Here is a 20,173-nt window from a genome sequence, read left to right as displayed (position 1 = left end):
TTTTTTTGTTGTACACTGTTCAACATAATTAATTGAAAAAAAAATTGAATTTTATATTTTATTATTTTATATTATAATTAATAAAATATATTATAATATATTCCAATCTATTTAAATACATGCACTCATGCATTTAATTAAATTGGAAGGCTTGGAAGACTCCGATCTAAAATATTTTTATTTAATTTTCCGCGCGCATTTCCCACGCTTGGCCTAGTTGCGCATTTTCCGCTTTTCCCGTCGAGCGGCGCCACTATAGAGCTACGACTACGCCTGTGTAGTCTACGGCTCGCGCTACGTTCCGTAGCACAGTTCAAAGCTGGCGACGAGCCGAGCCGCACGCCTTTCCTAATACGCCCCTGCCCTCTACGACATCAGGTGCCCACACACATACATGCAGAACGCCCACACACACACCCACTCTCCGATTCCAATCGACCTTCTTTGTTTTGTTCGACCGCCCATCCACCCCTAACGTAGATAACGTTTACTACACATATGTATTGTTTTAATTTTGTTTTCAACTACTATATGTAGTTTAGCTAATGTGTGTATCGATTATTTTAATTGTTTTTTTTGAGAATTATATGAGAGTTTTAATTTTGATTTTTTAATCTATTTTTTTAATTAATTAAAAAAATATATATTTATCTTAAAAACTGTATTTATAAAAATAAGTATATTTTATACAATTAAGCATTATTTTAATAATATATATATATATATATTAAATATAAACATATTTTTTATATAGTAATGTAATAATAAAAATATCTGCACGTATAGGACACCATTTACATTTTTATATCTTTACAGAAGAAAGGTACGACAATTTTATTCAAAAGCAGAAAAATCTTACCTTAATTCAGAGATACGCAAACTTTTCATGCCGCGCCCTATTTTTAAAAAATATAATAATTCAAAAAAATAAATATTTTATTTATCAAACATTTTAATTTTAACTTATTTTTTTTTTATTAAATAAAAAATATATTTGGGCTCTTCTCTTACTGGTAATTTCATTCAGTCTCAGCTAATTTAATAAAATTGCCTCTCAATTCTGATTCAATATTCGATTATCGTGAGCGCAACTTTTTGTTAATGGGCGCGTTTAGAAAATTTAGTTTTACACAAATAGATTCAATTAAATTATAAGAAAATATTAATAGTTTGTAGTCAATTTTTGACATTAGCTATTTACTTGAATTAAAATATTATATCTAGTCAATATATAAATTAATAATCATATATATATACAAATTTCGTATATGAAACTATAAATTTAATTTTTATGTGACAAAAATATTATTGCCGAACTAAATTAATATGAAATATAATTAAAATTCAGTGTTTTTTGTATTATATTAAATATAAAAAGTTCGGAGAAATAACGTACAATTTTCTCACAAGACAAGCATCTCACTTTGATGTGCAAAATAAAGTTGACATATTCAGATCCCATTTCGTTGGTATACTAAACAATGGTCGACTTATAATATATTTTACGATTTTTATAACACAGTGTATGCAATTTTAATTGCTTTAAAATAATACTTTTTCAGTAAATTACGCAGTGCGTGAATTTTACGCATTTTTATAAAAAACTTTACTGAAGCTAAATTATTGATCAACCTAAAATATCTAAAGCAAAAAATATTTTTATGATTTTAATTTCAAAATTATGACTTTATTGTATTATTCTTGAAAGTACAGTACTATATAGGTATTAAAAAAGCAATTTGCAGTTTTTTATATGAAGTAAATACTAATTTAATTTTTTTGTAAGGTTTAAAAAGTATTATTAAGAATCAATTATCTTATCATTATTATTTTATATCAAGTAAAAAAGCACAATCAGAAAAATGCTTGAATAAAAATGTATTAACGATAAAATTGCTACCAAAAAATAAATAAAAAAAAAACAAGTCTACTAAAAAAATGTCTATATTTCTAAATGTCCAGATTTTTTTTACCAGTGCTATAATTAATATTCGATAAAAATATTTCTATATTAAACAATAAAACATGCAACATTTTATCTTTAATTATAAATTTTATTAGAGATTTATATTTTTTAAGCATTTTTGTGATAAATGTGAAATATATGTAAAAATCTCAAAATATGCAAATATACACTTAAATTAATTTATTTTTTTAACTCATTTCGAATTTATTATATATATTTTTTAACGAATTTCGTAATGAGTAAATAAATGTATTAACGAGTTCTTGTTTTAAAAACTTAAAAATACCTCTTGATTTATTAACTTAAATTGTTTTTGTAAAAAATTTAGATTGTTTTTAATTAAAATTCTTTGTATAGCAATTTTTGCAATTATCTTAATTTGAAAAAAAATATGTTTACAGAATAACTTAATTTTAAATTCTCTAAGCTAGAGTTTTTTAAGCTGCTTTAGTAAATTTTTTCTTGAATATGAATATATTTTTAGTTCGAATCTGACCCTCATGAAATGCGTCATATACATAAAGTAATATTTTAGAACACCCAGAAGTAGAAATTGTCACAAACTTAAGCAAAAAACTTTTTTATATAAATATGTATATATGTGATATTTTTTTATACGCTAAATTTAGTTTATTTAAAAAAAATTTATAGCTTTATTTTTAAAATTAATAAATCATCACGATACTTACCCGTCAGATTATAAAAATCTAGAAAAACCTAATATGTGATGATCAATCAGAATAATAATTAGAAAATAATCAATAATTTCGATATTTAAAAACACTGGAGTTCATATGGGTTTCTAGCTAAAGTTCTTTAGTATTAGTTATCTACTTACTGGTTTATAATATAATATGAAATTAAACACGATATCATCGTGATATTTAATTTTCTGCTATAAACAATTAAAAACCATAAAGAAATCATAATTTTATAAACAAAGCAGTTTATTTTTAGACAATATATATTATGTTCATACACAAATGTTTTAAAAAAATAGGAATAATACTTTTTTAGATAATAACTTGGCCAGAATTTTGCAACCATTATTATTAAAAATAACAAAAACATTTAATATTTTTTTTTGTTTATATATGCATATATAATAACATTTTATATGATAACAGCATGTTTGTTTTGTAAAACACAACAATATTTTTTTTAAATCGAATAAATTAAATTTAAATAATAATAATATAAGGTAATACAAATAATAAACTCATAATATCATATAAACCTACTTATTTTTAACAAGCACGATGGACGAGTAGTGTCCATCTTTAATTTAATTACTATCATGTCTAAGTAATCGAAATTCGTTAATAATTTATAATTATAATTTCGATCGATTATCACAAATAGATTCCTAATCTTACTTATTATTTAAAATCGATCGTTCGTATATATTAAGTATTGAAAATTCTTTAATAATGAGTTACTTCAGCTCATTGAGAATATTTTATATGTATTTAAAATAAGATTAAATGTATTCCATTCTAAGAACAATATATATTTTACAATCAAACATTTTAAAAACTTTTTAAGGATAAATAATTTTACAGAAAATCAATACCATTTTTTTAATCTTGTTTGTTTTTTATTTTATTTTTATAGGCATGGCAGCCCAACAAACAGCAGGGGCAGCCTTGTTACTAGCTGTTCTGTGTCTAACCCTTCCACAAGCGGCCAGAGCTATTGACCTGTCGCGCCTCTACGGACACCTGAGCGCCAAGAGAGGCGGTGAGTAATTTAAAAAATATTTTTAAAAATCCCCAATCCACCCCAGCATTACCAATTTTAACCTAATTCCATAAGACCATATACAAAGATATAACCCGATGTTTTGATTAAAAATCTATAATAGTAATATTATTATTACTATTATTTTATTAATTTATTTAGCTTAGAAGCTAAGCATTTTTCACATACAATCATCCCTCGATTTACGCGGTAGATACGTTCCAAAAAATATTGCGTAAATCGAGGCATATAATTTTTATTGTAATAAAACGATCTAATACTAACGTTTTTTGCACTATTACATTAGCAATGAGAGATGTATGTCAAATATTGTCAAGTAAGCCATTATTACATCGAGTCGTTAATAATTTTTATTAACCGCGTAAGACGAGTTTCGCGTAATTCGAGGAATAAGTGTATATTTAAAAGATAAATAAATCAATTTTCTAACAACGCGTCTTTACTGTGTATTCAGGTATCAACACTTTATATTAATTGCGTCATAATGGCGAAATATTTCTGCCGAAATAATTTCGCAATTTATCGCAATGGCTTTTGCAATTTGAGTTTTGACATTTGACAATTTTGTGGGCGGTTTTTCCGCAAAAGGCCAAAGTTTTGACGATGTTCAAAGCTCAAACGTAATTTATTCTAATTGTTTATGTTGATTTTAACGGTGACGGTTAAAACCCACGTATTTATTTTTATGTGAAAGAAAATTGTAATAAATGGTACAAAATGACAAAGCAAACAGATTCCAATTAGCACGCCTTTGATTCGTACACAATTTCGAATCGTTAGCGTTCGCAACGACACAATATATAATATATTTTCTATGAAATATAATTTAGAAATCTATTAATAGATATGGAAGGTAAAATAAAACGTAATAAGAGTAACTTAAACTTAACTTTCCATTGCTGTGGTATTATTATAGGTTCCGCTTGTATTGTATAAAGATCAAAATCCATTGAAACAAAGAACGATTAACGTTTAAAGCTGTTTCTGTTAATGTTCTGTGCTATTTACAAGAGTTGCAATTTGAGTTATTACGATATTATGAAGCATTTTGAAATTTTTTAAAAGCCAAGTCGGTGTTGATGATAATCTTGAAATATTGTTTCAGCAGGATTAAATCACACGCAAACATTTCAAACCCTTTTGGATAATATTGTATTGTTAATGTATTTTTTATATTAACATATTAAAAGGGCGATATATAATATTTACACATCTCAAGTATCTTAACAATATACATGCCGCTCTGTAACACGGTTAAACTTCACCAGAATCTTTCTTTTCATCATGACATTCAGCAAAATCTCACATGTGTGAATCGCCCATCAGTCAATTAAATTTCTCTTCAATCTTCTAGTCAATCTTTCCGTAATTAATTTATCAGCCAATTTGTTGAGATGTTTCATCAGTTTTTCCTTGAATTTCCATCTTGAATATTTCACATCTTGCTTGAGAATTTTCTTTGTGAATAAAAAGTTGCTTGCTGATCCCTAGAATTTAACATCGTTCATTAAAATTAACTTTAAAGATGGATTTGTATACGAGCTTATTATCCACTGGCAATTAGGAGATTTTACCTATTATGCAGTGGTATCCTAGATGATTTATTTTTCTCCAGATGTGGATTTTTCAGGTAAGCCTTTTCTCGAGGTGCATCTCCAACATCTAATTGTGAAATCGTATCTATTGCCTAGATACGATTTCATATTGTGAGGGAGTGCCTTTTTGATTTTATATTTTATTACCATGTGCCACACTTTGTCGAAAGCTTGACTTATATCTAAGAAAGCAGCTGAGAAATTTTTCTTCCCTTGCAGATTTTTATTATTCTCGTTGTCACTCAGGTTATTTGTTAAATTGTGTCTTGCTTCTGCAGAAAACCGAATTGATGACTTGGTTTTTTTTTATTTCTGCAGTATTGAATTAGTAGTAGTAGCTTCTCAAACTGTAAGATTTCACATCTTTTGAGATCTGTTTTTAATTATTTTTATACGATTTTGTGGTAGTTTATTTTTTCTGTAATTATATAAGGCACAGGAGTTTGTTTGCGGCTTGTCATTATTAAGTAAAGAATTTATTTATCTTATTTTTGTAATATACAAAAGAAAGTCGAGCTAGATTTTTTCTTTATTTTTTAGACAGGATGCTACAAATATTAATAATCAGATAATGCGATGACTTTGTCTTTATATCTTGCCCATTTGTGTCTATTCTTTCCATTAATATAACAATTATTTATTCTACTTTGCACTTAGCTAGTCGATTCGTATCTTATCTGTCTGGTTGTTTATTTGTTTCTGAACCAATATTTTTTTTTATAATTTTTTATATTTAATTCCAAAGGTATTTTTTTGTTGGTTATTTTTCTCTTCAAGGCAGACGTTTTTGTGTTGAAATATTTAAAAAACGCTTTTTTTTTAAGATTATGGATCCTTGCGATATAATAAAAAAATGTCATAGATAAAATCGTGGTTCAAGAATTGTGTCACCGGACAGTAACTTTTGATTAAAAAATAATACACTTAAGCCATCGGCATGCATAGTGTTAAAACTGAATTTAAAAATCTAATATTATAATCTTGCATTTTAAATATTTATACAATTAGAGGTTGTTATTACAACGTTTATTTCTTAGTTAATTTAATATTATCATATTTAAAGGAAAACCACATAAAAATACAGTCTAATAATTTCCAAATAAAATTAGCATTTTGCACTCGTGATGCGGTTGCGGTTTAGGATAATGAAAAATTCACTAAATATATCTAGATTAGATAATATTTATATTGCGTATTATTATATTCCTTCAACATTATGTTTTCATTTTTTTAGCTTAAGAACAGGTCATTAAAAATTTGTTTTAAAAACGCTGCTCGTTATTTTGCTCCCGTTTTATATAATTATTTTAAGCTGTACATTCAACCTTTTTCCATTCATTTATTTCACAAGTTTCATACATATTTTACTTACAAAAAAGAACAAATACTGAGTTACCGACATGTAGAAAAAATATATTATTTATCTTGTATTATATATAAGACACAAAAGAGTTGCGAAATTGCTTTCTTTTATTCTGAACACACGCAATAATGAAATATAATATTTATCATAAGTAATTCAATATATATTTTGCTTTGATCTTATTTTTTTCATAACCATAAATGCTCAACGTTTAATTTGATTCTTTATCTTAACACGCAAACGTTGAAGCAAAAGCGACAACATATCTACGAATTCCCTTACCCTTAGATTCTTCCGATTAAAGTATATATTTGAGATTTTTACAAAAGCTCAATTCCCTCGAGGACATAAGTGCCATTCAGCTTTTTTCGCGCGTCCTCTCTTCTCTCTAGAAAGCTTTCTTGTATCTCATTGCATAATCATAAATATTTTATATACTTCACTCTTTTATTTATTATTTAATAGTAAATATCATGATTTAAGCGTATGTAGGTATGTAGAGCGAATGGCAAGTCATATAAAACGGACCCTGACCTATTCGACCAAAAATAGGGCAAATAAGCGTGGGTCTATTTCTACTTGTTGCATCTGTGTGTGGAGCTTTTGTGTACGTGTTTTGCCTTATACGTGTGAAAAGCTCTGCATACTTTGAAAGTTCATAGTTGAGATCTATGAAAAAGGCTACAATAAATCTAGTTTTGAAACAAGAATTGTGTCACTCAACGAATCTATTTCATTGAGTGACACAATTCATAACAAAAGGACTGCTACTCAGTTGCAAGTTTTATGATTTTTGCCGTTTTTATGATCCAATATAATTTTACAAGCAGTTCCGTGTATGTTTTTGAATAAAACGAGATTAACGCGTCCAGGTTTACGTTTACGTAGGGTTTAAGACTTTCTTACACACAAGCAAGATAGCACAAAAGGTCTTTTTAACGAGGGTCTGGAAATAACATCACGTAAAATGTTAATTTGCCAAAGAGGCGTTCCGAGAGCGTGAATTGCAGTAGGTATGTGTATGGGTTGGTAACATCTGTATAATTTCATCTCGGCACTAACAGGCGATTCGCAAAGTGGGTGGCAAAAGGGTGCCTTTAGTTGTTGAAGTAACGCAAAGCACTTTTCTTTCGCTTTTTATCATACGAGTGGTATGAATGCAAAAAGTTTTTATCGCTCAAGTGTTGCATTTCTCGAAACAGAATAATAAAATTTTCACATTCTGAGATGTCATTTTTACTTCAACGATGCTTTTAGTGTTGTTAGATATTCTTTTTGATTTTTATCAGGTGGTTTGTTGCAATAGTCGAACATAATATGTTTGCGTTAATTGTTTAATAAGTCGTATCGAAGATCAGGTTGAAAACTTTTGATGATTTGGTGAATGTTTTAGATAGATCTGGTTGGACAGTCAAGAATAATTAGTTATTTTATACAGCTACGCTTGGTTAAAGTTTGACTAAACTATCATTATGTGATTTATTCAATGAGGCATTGTTCTGGATTATATATTCATTTAACAAACTTGATGCTTCGGGGCGGAACGAGACTCTTTGTTATTGTCAAATACATATATACTTATATTTTATTTTGTATAACTGCGTAAATAAATTAAACAATTAAATCACCCATAATCTAAAAATGTTTTAGTAAAATTTATAGGCGTGAGAATCTAAATATTATGCTAATAAATCATAAACATCGGCTTGTGTCTGCTGTTTCTTTGTAAAAATGAAACACCACTGTGAGAAAATTATTTTGCAGATTAATTAAAAGTAGCGGCTAGTAGAATATGTAATCCGGGGATTTTAATACCTGCTTGCTTAGTTATTTAAAATCAACTTTTTAGTACATGTCTGTTTCTTAAAAAAAGTAGCGATACGAATCGATTAGTTCTATGGCTCTTTTAATTAGTCTTTTCGGGTAATTTTAACCTAACAACTTATAATTATTTATTTGTAAATATCATAAAAACAATCAAAAATAGGCTTAATATGAGTTTACTCAGAAATCAAGAGGACACATTAAATTATTGCCTAAAAATGATATATATTTTTATAGAAAAATTAAGCGTTGGGAACAACATTATTTATAAACCGTCTCTTTCATATTAAAAAAAACGAATTCTATTTTTTTTTAAATTGTAGAATAATTTTTTGAATTGTGTTAAATTATATCCATTTTATTTAATTGTTAATATACCTGTTATGTTTATTAACATTTTCTATTTTATAAGTGACGCACGCCCACACTATATGCGCCGGCGCATCATTGGCTACGTTGCATGAATGAAAAATGTTAGCATAAATCGCTTATCTCAGATTACTCCTCAACTGGCATGCGATCTTAGCACAGTCATAATCCTGTAAACAGGATTTTTTTAATCTAAGGTAACTATAACTACCATTCAGAAAATATAATATAAAATGATTTATGTATAGTTTTGAAATAAAATTTAAATTTTCTTACAAAATTTATAAAATAACATGAAAATAACAGAATAGTTGAATCATCATTTCTTATTTAAAACTTTACATATTTGTTTTTATTTATAAAAATACAAACAATATGAAAATGTGTAAAAATTGTTTTTTTAATATAATATATAGACACTGAGCATTTTTATTAGTTAACATATTACTTTAGAGTTTTTATAATTGTATAATAATAATATTATTTTATTTTTTTTCTCGATACAGAAATATTTTTTATTTTGGTATTTTTAGAAACAAAAATCGCTTTCCTAAATATATGAAAAGATGATAACTCCATTTTATTTAGAAGTAACCCAATTATGTTTATCTCAATTCAAGTCAAGGGCAGAGCCCCGGTGTCGAACCAAAGATGTTCGCTTTCTTTCTAGTGCGCGATTACGTCCTGCCTTTGCAAAGACTAAACTAAAACTTCCCGTGGTTCGAATTCTTGTTTTATCAGTGTTTTTTTTTGCAACAAAAAATTCTTACCTTTACCAAGTAACGATTAATCTTTTTCTTAAACCAAAGTTCTCATCTGGTTTTGAAAAACCATTTTGCGTTAAAAGCGATCGCCAAAGATTCTATCGCTTGTATTTTTTCTAACAATATCATTAGACTAAAGAAATAAATAGTCAGTTCACAATAAGCTGCATTTTATTTGCAATGTTAAAAACTAAGGATGTATTAGATTTTAAATAGATTTGATCTTTCAATCAGGTTTTCTAATCAATTTAAGTCAATAACTGTTTATTCTATGGTCAGTTCTAATTGTTTTTTAATTTGAAAACAAAACAACGTTATTAAACTTGTGGTTTATCATAATTATTTCAAAAAACACAAAAATTTATAAGCATTAGTTTAAAACCATATTGTAAAATTTAGATGCAACAGATGCACAGATACAGAATCTATAACACTTTGCCATTAAAATACTTATATAAAAAGCTTTTAAAAAAACATGCATATTTTCAAACATTTGGCACGGATCTATCTATTTTTATGCAGTGGTTGAAATACATTTAAAAATATTTGCACAAATTTAATTTTTAATTCTCAAGAAATCGTCATTTTTCTCGAGTAATGAAAATTTTCGATTTGGAATTTTTCTAGATAAATTCTAAAGAAATAATTCTGTAAAAGAAACACTTCTTATTAGTAATAAGAAGTGTCAAAAAGAATCAAATCCTGAAATTAAATCAAATGCGCACGAAAATTATGTTATGGTTAGTTAAATTTATAAAAAAAAATAGTAAAGCTCCGGCGTTGAACTGAAAACGCAGACTTTTTATGAGATGTACTGATTTATTAAAGATTAAACTTAAGCTCCACTTGCATTGAATTCCTGTTATGTCTGCGACTCACCGAATTTTTTATCGGTAAGCCACGCTTTTTCTTCTTCTTGGACGGCAGTTTTTAACTGGTTCTGAAAAGGGGTTTGGTGTTACAGGCGGTCACCAGTGATTTTTATTCATGAAGCACGTAAATGGTTATTTGGTCCGTCATTGGTAATCGATGTTCCAGGCTTTTGTGAATTGTTCTTTAACATGTTTTAATCACGTGGGTGTCACCACTGTTCTAACATTGTTTAGTTTTATAAAATACAAAGTTTGTGTTTAATTGTTGATTATTATTTTCGCAACAGTTTTGAAATCACGTATGATTGTTTCAATGCGTCTTGTAAGCGTTACGTAGTCTCCAAATTATATGTGAAGATTGGGTTAAATTCTTAGATTTGGTGCAAGTCTGACTGAACGTTCGTGTGTTTTGAAAAGTGGAACTTTTATTTGATATTTTCATCAGGATCTTCCACCTGGAATTTGTATATTTAAATTATCTTGTATATTTATTTTGTATTCTCAAATTATTTACATACGTTTGTTGATCATGATTAGAATAAACATGTTATTCTATGATCTTTCACCAGTTGCACCATTGTTTCGGGGTTTCTGCTTATCGATGGGCTGACACGTGGGTGATTCATACTGTCGAGTCGAACAATGACAACGTTTTGGAATCCGATTCAATGTGACGCAGTTTCGGAATCGCCGATTCAATTAGGCGTCGTAAGTTCGCAACCTGCGCCACACCCTTAACCAACGCCCTCGTAATTTATTTTTGCTACCCGTGCCTGGCTCTATCCGACATTACATGAGCTCAAAAAATAATGTATATAATACGCTTTACGAACAAAACAGCTCGTTTCATCTTACGTAACCGCGAGCGGTTCATCTTACCGGGAAATCGGTCCAGACAATGGTTTGTCGCACAATTATTTTTAATATCATGTACTGATGTATATATGTCGAATTTAATCAAAATTTTATTTTAATATATCTCTGGAAATGTATGAAAAAATATATTCAATTTTCCGTATAAATGCTTACTTTGTATGGCGTAGCAAAAAATGCTTTATTTTATGTAAATATTTAAATGAGCGATAAAATTATTCAACGCAAAAGAGAATGATTTTGAATATTATTTTTAAAGAATAGAGTATTATTTTTTAATTTAAAACATTTTTTTTATTTAAAAAAGCTTTTACTTGATTAAATAATAAATAAATCAGGCTACTGTATTATGAAATTTACTGATCATTAATGCATGTGATTCAATATTGTATAAAAATATAATTACTATGAGTTAAGCATTGATGTCGTAATATATAAATCGTTATTTGATCAGGCAAAGAAAAAGGTACAAGAGAGTGTGATCTAGTTACCTTACGTCGCAGTAGCTTATCGTAAAAAAAAGAATTTGGAGAAGCACCGCTCTAGACAGAATCCAATTTTCCGCCATGCAAATTTAATAAAGTCTTGTTGTTAAAATCTCAGCTAAAAAGGCCGCACAATGAAGACCGTATCGGCAACTTGTTGCTGACTTGAATAAAACAGCACATATGCCCTTTGGAGTCCGAGCCCTTGCACTGATTGCCACTTAGACCCTTGTGAATAAGGGATGGAATGAAAAATATAATGCAGCACTTGTGCAGCAAATGCGGTGAGAAATTGAATTCTAAATGAGCTAAGAATAGTTTGCTATTGAATATACTATATATTTAATTATCAATAATGAAAGACTTGATTCAGAGATGTTTCATTGATTGAACCGACGGTTCAAAATTGGAGATGGGTTAAGATCCCTTAACAGATTATTCATGGCGTTTAATAAATTGAAGTGTAGTTTAATTTGTCTATTTTGACACGAAGTATATTTTAAACATGAATTACTATTAATGTTTTAAAATAATTAGGGATATGGTATATTAGGATTTATAAACCATAATTGATTTTATTAAGAAATAAGCGCTTAAAAATACATTTTGGCAAATACATGTTGTACGATCTATTGCTTGGATACAAACAATAATCTAAATGATCTGCATCTATGTTATTACTGCATTGATACCTGTAAATCCCTAGAGCAAGTAAGAACGCCAAAAGTCACTCGTTATTATTTTCATTCCTCGTTTTTTAATCTTTTCTACATATTTTCATATATATATATATATATATATATATATATATATATATATATATATATATATATATATATATATATATATATATATATATATATATATATATATATATATATATATATATATAAATAAATTGTAGCTATTTTTGCTCCAATTTTATTGTAAAGAAAATTTACTTACCTTTCAAATTCTATATATAAAAATCAGTTTTAACCCTTTGCTTGCCATGTTTTTTTAAAATTCAACCTGATCTCATATTATTTAGTTTATATCAAAAAAATAATAAATAAACAAATTTCAATAGCGATCGTCGTTATAACATATTTGCTGATAATATAAACGAATATATATCGCTGCTTAACAGCCAAAGGATTTTAGGCAAATTTATTTTTAAAAATAGGGTTGAAAAGAGTTAATTAAATATTCATAACTATTTTTTAGGGAACATCTGTAATCATTTTATAAAATTGGAAGGCCTTAAAAATAATAGATCTGTGTCGTTCAAATGTACTAATAATCAGACATTGAACCCACTTTCATTCTGCGATAGTATTTAATAAAATAATTGTTAAATTTGTAAAAAAAATACTAAACTTTTTAGAATACAGATTTTATAGTAGCATCTTGATTTTGAAAGCGAAGTAATAATATAATAATTTTTTTGTTTCTATTTTATATTACTTTTATTTGTGTTGATTTATTAAAATTACGTCATATTATTAATTATTTCTTTAAAAATATATATATAATCATAATACGTTTTGCTGTAACAACCAACGCAATGATTAATTTGAATCGCGTGACATTGGTTAAAAAATAAGTTTACTCGTTATAGTTTTTTTTAAACTAAATAATGTCGTTTAATTCTCATGAAATTAAGGTAACTTTAGTTTTAGATAAATTGTATTTTGCGCTGAAAAATTATATTCGAGAGAAAAACAAATTAACAGTTCAAAAATATTTTTAGTAGTAACTTACAAATATTATCGCTGCACAGCCTAACCATGCATTTAATTTATGATAAAAATATGCATTTTTAAATAAATACTTACAGATTTTCGCTTTTTTAAGTAATTTTTTAAGAAACGTTTTACATGCTTTATTTTTATTTTATTATATTTTAATAAATATTACATTAATTAGTAATTATTATACAATTATATCATTTTAATATAAAGTTTCTCAGATCATAAATATACTAAATCTAATTAAAAAAAACTAAAGTCACTCAATATTTTCTTGGTTAAACACTATATTTTGTGTTATGTCTCAATTTTTTTGTTGATTAGAATTTTACATTTATATAAAAATCATCTTTATTAATTATAATCAAAAAACCTAATATCTTGTATAATTAATATTGAATATTTTTATTTTTATGACGTGACAGTTTTCCCCAATGCGTCATTATGGCCATTATATAAACAATAATACATTTAAAAAACAAATAGTTATAGTGCACATTTAAAATTCATAAATGATGGCTCGAGCAAGCGTTAGCGTCCTAGCCGCAACGGGCAAGAATAAGGGACGCGATCGCACTAAGGCGCTTTAAAACGCTCAGTTGAAAGTCATCAAGCATTGACGTGTTGTCGACACCATCCCTTAACAACTTTAAAAAGTGCTTTATTGCCAATTCAAATGCCAAAGCAAATTAAAAATATACTAGGATACAAATACGGATAAGATATTAGGTTATTTTATATAAAATACATCAATACCAATCTTTATATGGTATATAAAATATAAGCATTTTTAGTTTTATTCTAATTTTTATACTAAGTCACTTTACGAATTTATTTAATCCTAAGCTCAATTTCCAATATTTGTGATGGAAAAATTAACCCTTTTGGTACATTTGCAAAATCCATAAAATTTATAAGAGCAATGATTTAAAAATCTATAAAAAAACATTTATTATGTTTTTTGATGCGCCTTAAAAAAGAATATTAACCCCAAAAATATTAGGGCAACCATTTAAAAAGCAAATAATATTTTTTTTATTTGACGGTATGAAAAAGATAAAGCAAATTCAATCACCTCTGAGAAAGCACTAGTTTAATATCAAGATTAGGTATTCGTTTTAGGGTTGTAGTATTTAAATTTTATTTTATTAAATATTGTATAAGCTTAAAAATTAAAACAAATCCGTTTTTACTATTTTTTTAATAAAAGTTCTATAAACGGTTATTCATATATTTTAGACACCAGCTTTTTATGCATAGTCTTTGGTTTTAAAAAATCTCAAAAAAATACTTTCCTTTATGTATTAATATTTTTTGATATAATTTACTTATTTTTTTATGGATTCTTAAAGTATAGTTAATCATTAATTAATCACTAGCATGATAGATAAGCGGTATAAGTCGCTGACTATTGACCTAAAAGACCTGGGTTTGAATCCCATATTATCGTATCTAAAAGATTGGAATTAGTGATTATTATATATTTATTTTCCGATCAATCACCCAGATTTTCCAGATCACCGGTGAATATCTTGAAGGTTAAATCAAATCAAGTTAGGTCGTACCTAGTACGTATTTAATCTTTAATAATGAGCTTATTTAATTCATAGAGGATATCTTAAATGTATTTGAAAAAATACAAGTTTTATCTGGTAGTATTTTAAATTATACAGGTAAATGTTTTGTATTAAAAAAATATATAAAAATATATAACCGTTTCTAAAAAACGTTTTTATCGTTAAGCTTATGTATATAGGCCGTGAAGTAAAATCGGCAGATTTTTACTTATTTTTCACCTTAGGGATTGTTATAAAGTCTGATAAAGCGTTTCTTATCATACTCAGATGCATTAAGGATTTTTCTTCAATGCTAGCAGGCTTTTGTGTTAGTGAAGCAAGCAGGTGGAGGCTTGCACGGTTATCGATCCGACTATATACCCTACCTGTATAACCTACCTCACTCGTTACGCTTTCTATACCACTATGGCATAAATTGTACGACCACTATGCGGAACAACCACTTGACAGATTCCGACCATGACCGTTGGTTGAATGAAGGAGTATCCTTGCTGCTGGCAATAAGCCAGCCGTCTCATATATGGCACATAAACAGAAGAAAGGTGTTTTAGGAGATGGGCTATATACATGCCTACATATATGGGCTTTCATCTGATGGCCTTTCATCCTTTAGACGTTTCCAAAATAGAGCAGTATAATAATAATATAAATAAAAGGGTAACGCTTTATGTATAATATAAAGGTATATAAAGACAAGTCGTAAATATATTATATGAATATGGAGAAAAACATGCATTATTTCTAATTTAATGTTTATTTTTTATAAGCACAAAATAGAACAACAAGAAAATTTACGGTTAAAATTGTCCATAATAATATCAATTTATAAACAATAAATTTGCTATTTTCTTTAAATCAAAATATAATTGTATTACTGTACCATTACAATTTGAAACGTTACCAAAAAATGCTCTTAGCGATAAATAAACTTTTGTCATTTAAATACTGCCTTTGAAATTGTAATAATAAACTTGATCTGAGTGTCTTTGTCTGCGTCTAAAAATTCACCTCACCTCTGAAGATCATGTTAAACTCTAGGTTCTAGATGTCGTATCTATATCGAAGTGACGTGAAGAGGGAAGCAGCTGCTTTTTCGATATTATCTTTTTAATGATGGTCATGGTTGTTGCTCCACTTACTTTCTAGTTCAGATAAAATCTTGTGTGTACAAATTGGGGAACTCAGGTAAAAGTTTTTGATGAAGTGTTCTTAGAAGAAAATTTTAAATAAGCAATGTGTATGAATTTTGTTAGAAGGTTTCCTGCTTGTTCACTTTTGTAAAACCCTTACAGCCCGAATAGCTTCTATATAAATCATCAAGAAAGTCCTCAGTACTCGTTGGTCACCTAAAAGTTCTTCTATGTGGATATTTATGGCTGTAAATCACTTAAATTTATTGAACCATAATATTTTTTTAAATATGGCATTAATAGGTGCCCCAACATCTTAACAAATTTCGAAATGCCGTGCAAAAATATCTGCCGATAAAAGAGTTTAAGTTTGAACAACTTAGCAAATTGTCGTTTCGTGTCCAATGTCCTTTCTTTCATTTTTTCCGTTTAGATGTTTCCATTTAGATAATCCAATAAAATTGAAGACCGGAAGCATAATATGCACAAAATATCTCATCACTTATCTGTCGTTTCATAAAATCTGATTTGTTTATGGCGCTTTTAACGCGTATTTTTTATTTTCCATACAGCTATTTAAGTTTAAATATACGCGCATTAGAAATATTTCTAATATTTTTAATATTAAATTAATATATACAAATCCTTTAATTTTCTCATATCAATTTTTAGTGACGGGTTGCAATTAGATACAGATTGAGCCACCGCAGTAGTATTTTATTGACGATTTGATTAAGTTACATTATTACAGTTACAGTTAGGACTCGCAACTGAATGTTGCAAGCACGCCAAAGTTTGCCAGTCGAGTCCGTTACGCCAGTGTTACCAGAGTGCCTCCAAGTTTTGGCCATAACAAAATCTAAATTAAATTATATATAAATAGCCACCCCCCCCCCCCTACAAATTTATAAAAATATATTTAAAACTTGAGGCATTATTTTTTTAAATATTTTTATATATGTATGTGATATACAAAAAATTTACTCTACGCGGCCAAAGAAAAAACTTGTTTTTGAGAAAATATTAATTTATTTTATAAAATTACATAAAAACTGCCACAAATATTTTACTACTAAACAGCAATTATATTTGACTGTTATATTAATCTATTATTAGTTTCATTTTTTGCGTAGATAAACCCAAAAATTTTTACTCTGCGCTGCCATAATGCAAATGCATACTTTCAAAAAAATCTTGCTGACGTTATTCTTGTTCTTTAAATAATAAATAGATATTTTTTTAGTAATTAACTGTAATTGTTAAAAATAAAATAATAAAATCCAAGTATGCAGTATAAAAATAATACAATATAAAATTATTACATAAAAAAAATCTGTGCGTCTAAATTTATTATTACAATTTTTATTTTACTTAGAAATAAAACTAGTTTAAAATAAAATGTTTGTGGGCGGGAGTAAAATATGATATATTGATCTTTTATTTATAGAAAATGTCAGTTAAAAGTTAAACATGCATACATTTTACGCTTCGGGGTAAAATTAACTTTTACTTAAAGTTCAACCACATTTGCAACCCACGAGTCTGAAAAGTTCACTTGACTTATGTACTATGTGTGTAGAAATGCTTATGTTTATTTACTAAAGTTTGCGTTAATATTTTAAAATAATAATACTTTTACTTCAAGCTTAACTACATTTGAACCCACGAGTCTGAAAACTTTAGACTTATGTGTCTATGTGTGTAGAAATGCTTATATTTATTTATTTACTAAAGTTTGCGTTAATATTTTATAATAATAAATATAAAAATAAAATTAGTTTCGTTACTGTTTATTATTTTGAAAAAAAGTTCAGCAGTATTATTTCTTTATAAATATCGCATGCTCATCCTATATTTATATTAAATATATTTAGACACATTAGTTTAAATAATTTGTTGTCTTTGATTGTGTATTTTTACTTAATTTAAAATATATTATTTACCTTTAAAAATACACCATAAAATAGAGTTTGATATTCTCTGTCAATGCCACTCCCTTATTAATAATAAAATTAATTTTATAAGAGCATACGTAGATAATACTTCTATTATTTTAATTAACATTTAAATTACTAGGCATATTTTTATTTATTACATTAGGCGACGTTTCGGGGACAAATGTTTTTCACAAAAATAAAATATAACAGAACTAATGATTTATTATCACTGTTAATTCGAAGTATGTTTACATGTGTATATAATGGGTATGTTTAGTGATATATCACACCATTGAGTTGTGACACATTTTATAATGTACATACGTAATAATATATGTATTGCTGATAAATATAATATAATGTATACATAATATAGTAATGGGTCATATCATAAAGTATATAGCAACGATGTATTCTTATATTTACAGACATTAATGTTTCTGATTTTATAAAAATATATAATACATTTTACCTTTTATGTCTTTAATTTAATATATCATCAAAATACAATGAAAATAATAATTGAAATACGATATTATTATTTATTCGACTCGCACACCCTAATATTACTAATTAAATATTTGTAATACTTAATTTCATTTTAAATAGTTTTTTTCTAAAATAGAAAGCATTAATATTTGTTTCTATTTTGCAATAAAACCATTAAGAACCGTAAAATTGCAATCATAGATAACGCATTTCTCAATTTCTGTAAATTTTTCTATTAGTTTTAAATACAGTAAACTATTAATTAAGAGTAGGATCATACTTTTTTTAATACTGTATAATTGTTAAAGACATTTTATTAAATAAAAAAATAGTTTTTATTAAACATTGTTTTAATTTTAGACAGAATCATAATTAGTAATGCTTAAGTTATTCTACTTGTAATATAATTTAACAATGGTAAATAGATCAGAATATATAAAATAATCTATTCGATTAAATTAAGGCAATATGTCAATTGACCACAGGCTGAAACGGAGTGTTGCCATAGTGTAAACTTTATTCGGTACAATACCACTGAAATATAAAGGTACAGAATTGTTTTTTTACAGCCATACTTTTTAATATACTATTATAATAATATTTATTTTATAAATGTTCTCAAGTAGAAACAAGCCACTAAAAAAGTATCAACGTTTTTACTGAATTTTCCTGATTATTAAAAAAAAACAGTTCTTAATTAAATTTATAAAATATTAATTAAATTAAAAAAATATATTTAATACGTGAGCTGAATAATCGGCGGTGTTACTTTCAACGCCAATCCGACCCTGTATCAATGGGGTCAAAGGTCGCGCCGCCGACAAAGGTTGCTCATGTTTCATCCTATAATACATGGAAACGCTGCATCTACACGTAATATGATAGTCTAAACTCATATTCAGCCAGATTATACAACCTGATGCATCCTTTGTGTGCCTCATATATGCCACGTACTCGACTTGTACTACCGTGCACGTTGATGTATTACATATAAAAAGCTTAACGTATAAATTACCTTGCATCGTAAAAATGCTAACACTACCATATCATTTTATATATATTTTTCATAAATTTTATACATAGTAGCTGGTAGTATGTCTCTCTGTATCGCAAAAAATTTAATTTATATCCTAAGATTATAGCTTAAGTGAATATTTGAAATCGTTTAGTTTTGTCGAATATGAGGTTAACTTTTAGCGATTTCTGTGGTAACTTTTAGCGATTTTTATTTTATCTGTGGAATAAATTTATTTTGTAGCATTGGTATTTGGGACACTTTTTTAATATAAAAAATGCATTAAAATGTATATTTTGATAGAATGCATTTTTATGGCGTATATTGTTTTAATGCATAAATTCTCTGAAAAAGTTGCCATGTTATTTGAGTGTTTTGATTTGCGACTACGCAAAATACAACTAAAGAGTCAGGCTTTGTACG

General features: G+C 27.2%; 1 protein-coding gene across 1 annotated transcript in view; it reads left to right on the top strand.

Moving 5' to 3' along the window:
- Positions 1 to 288: 288 nt before the first annotated feature.
- The window catches only part of LOC148236319 (prohormone-4), an 87,852-nt gene continuing 67,967 nt past the window's right edge, over positions 289 to 20,173 (top strand). Inside the window, exons 1-2 of the mRNA XM_088183303.1 lie at positions 289 to 378; positions 3,581 to 3,706. Of these exons, the coding sequence (XP_088039429.1) occupies positions 3,583 to 3,706 (124 nt within the window). The 5' untranslated portion in view covers positions 289 to 378; positions 3,581 to 3,582. The remainder of the gene's footprint in view (positions 379 to 3,580; positions 3,707 to 20,173) is intronic.

This window comes from Plectrocnemia conspersa, unplaced genomic scaffold (genome assembly GCF_051122295.1).
Source record: "Plectrocnemia conspersa isolate PC_06_02 unplaced genomic scaffold, ASM5112229v1 ptg000003l, whole genome shotgun sequence".
Lineage (NCBI taxonomy): Eukaryota > Metazoa > Arthropoda > Insecta > Trichoptera > Polycentropodidae > Plectrocnemia > Plectrocnemia conspersa.
This window is presented reverse-complemented; position numbering and strand designations above follow the sequence as displayed.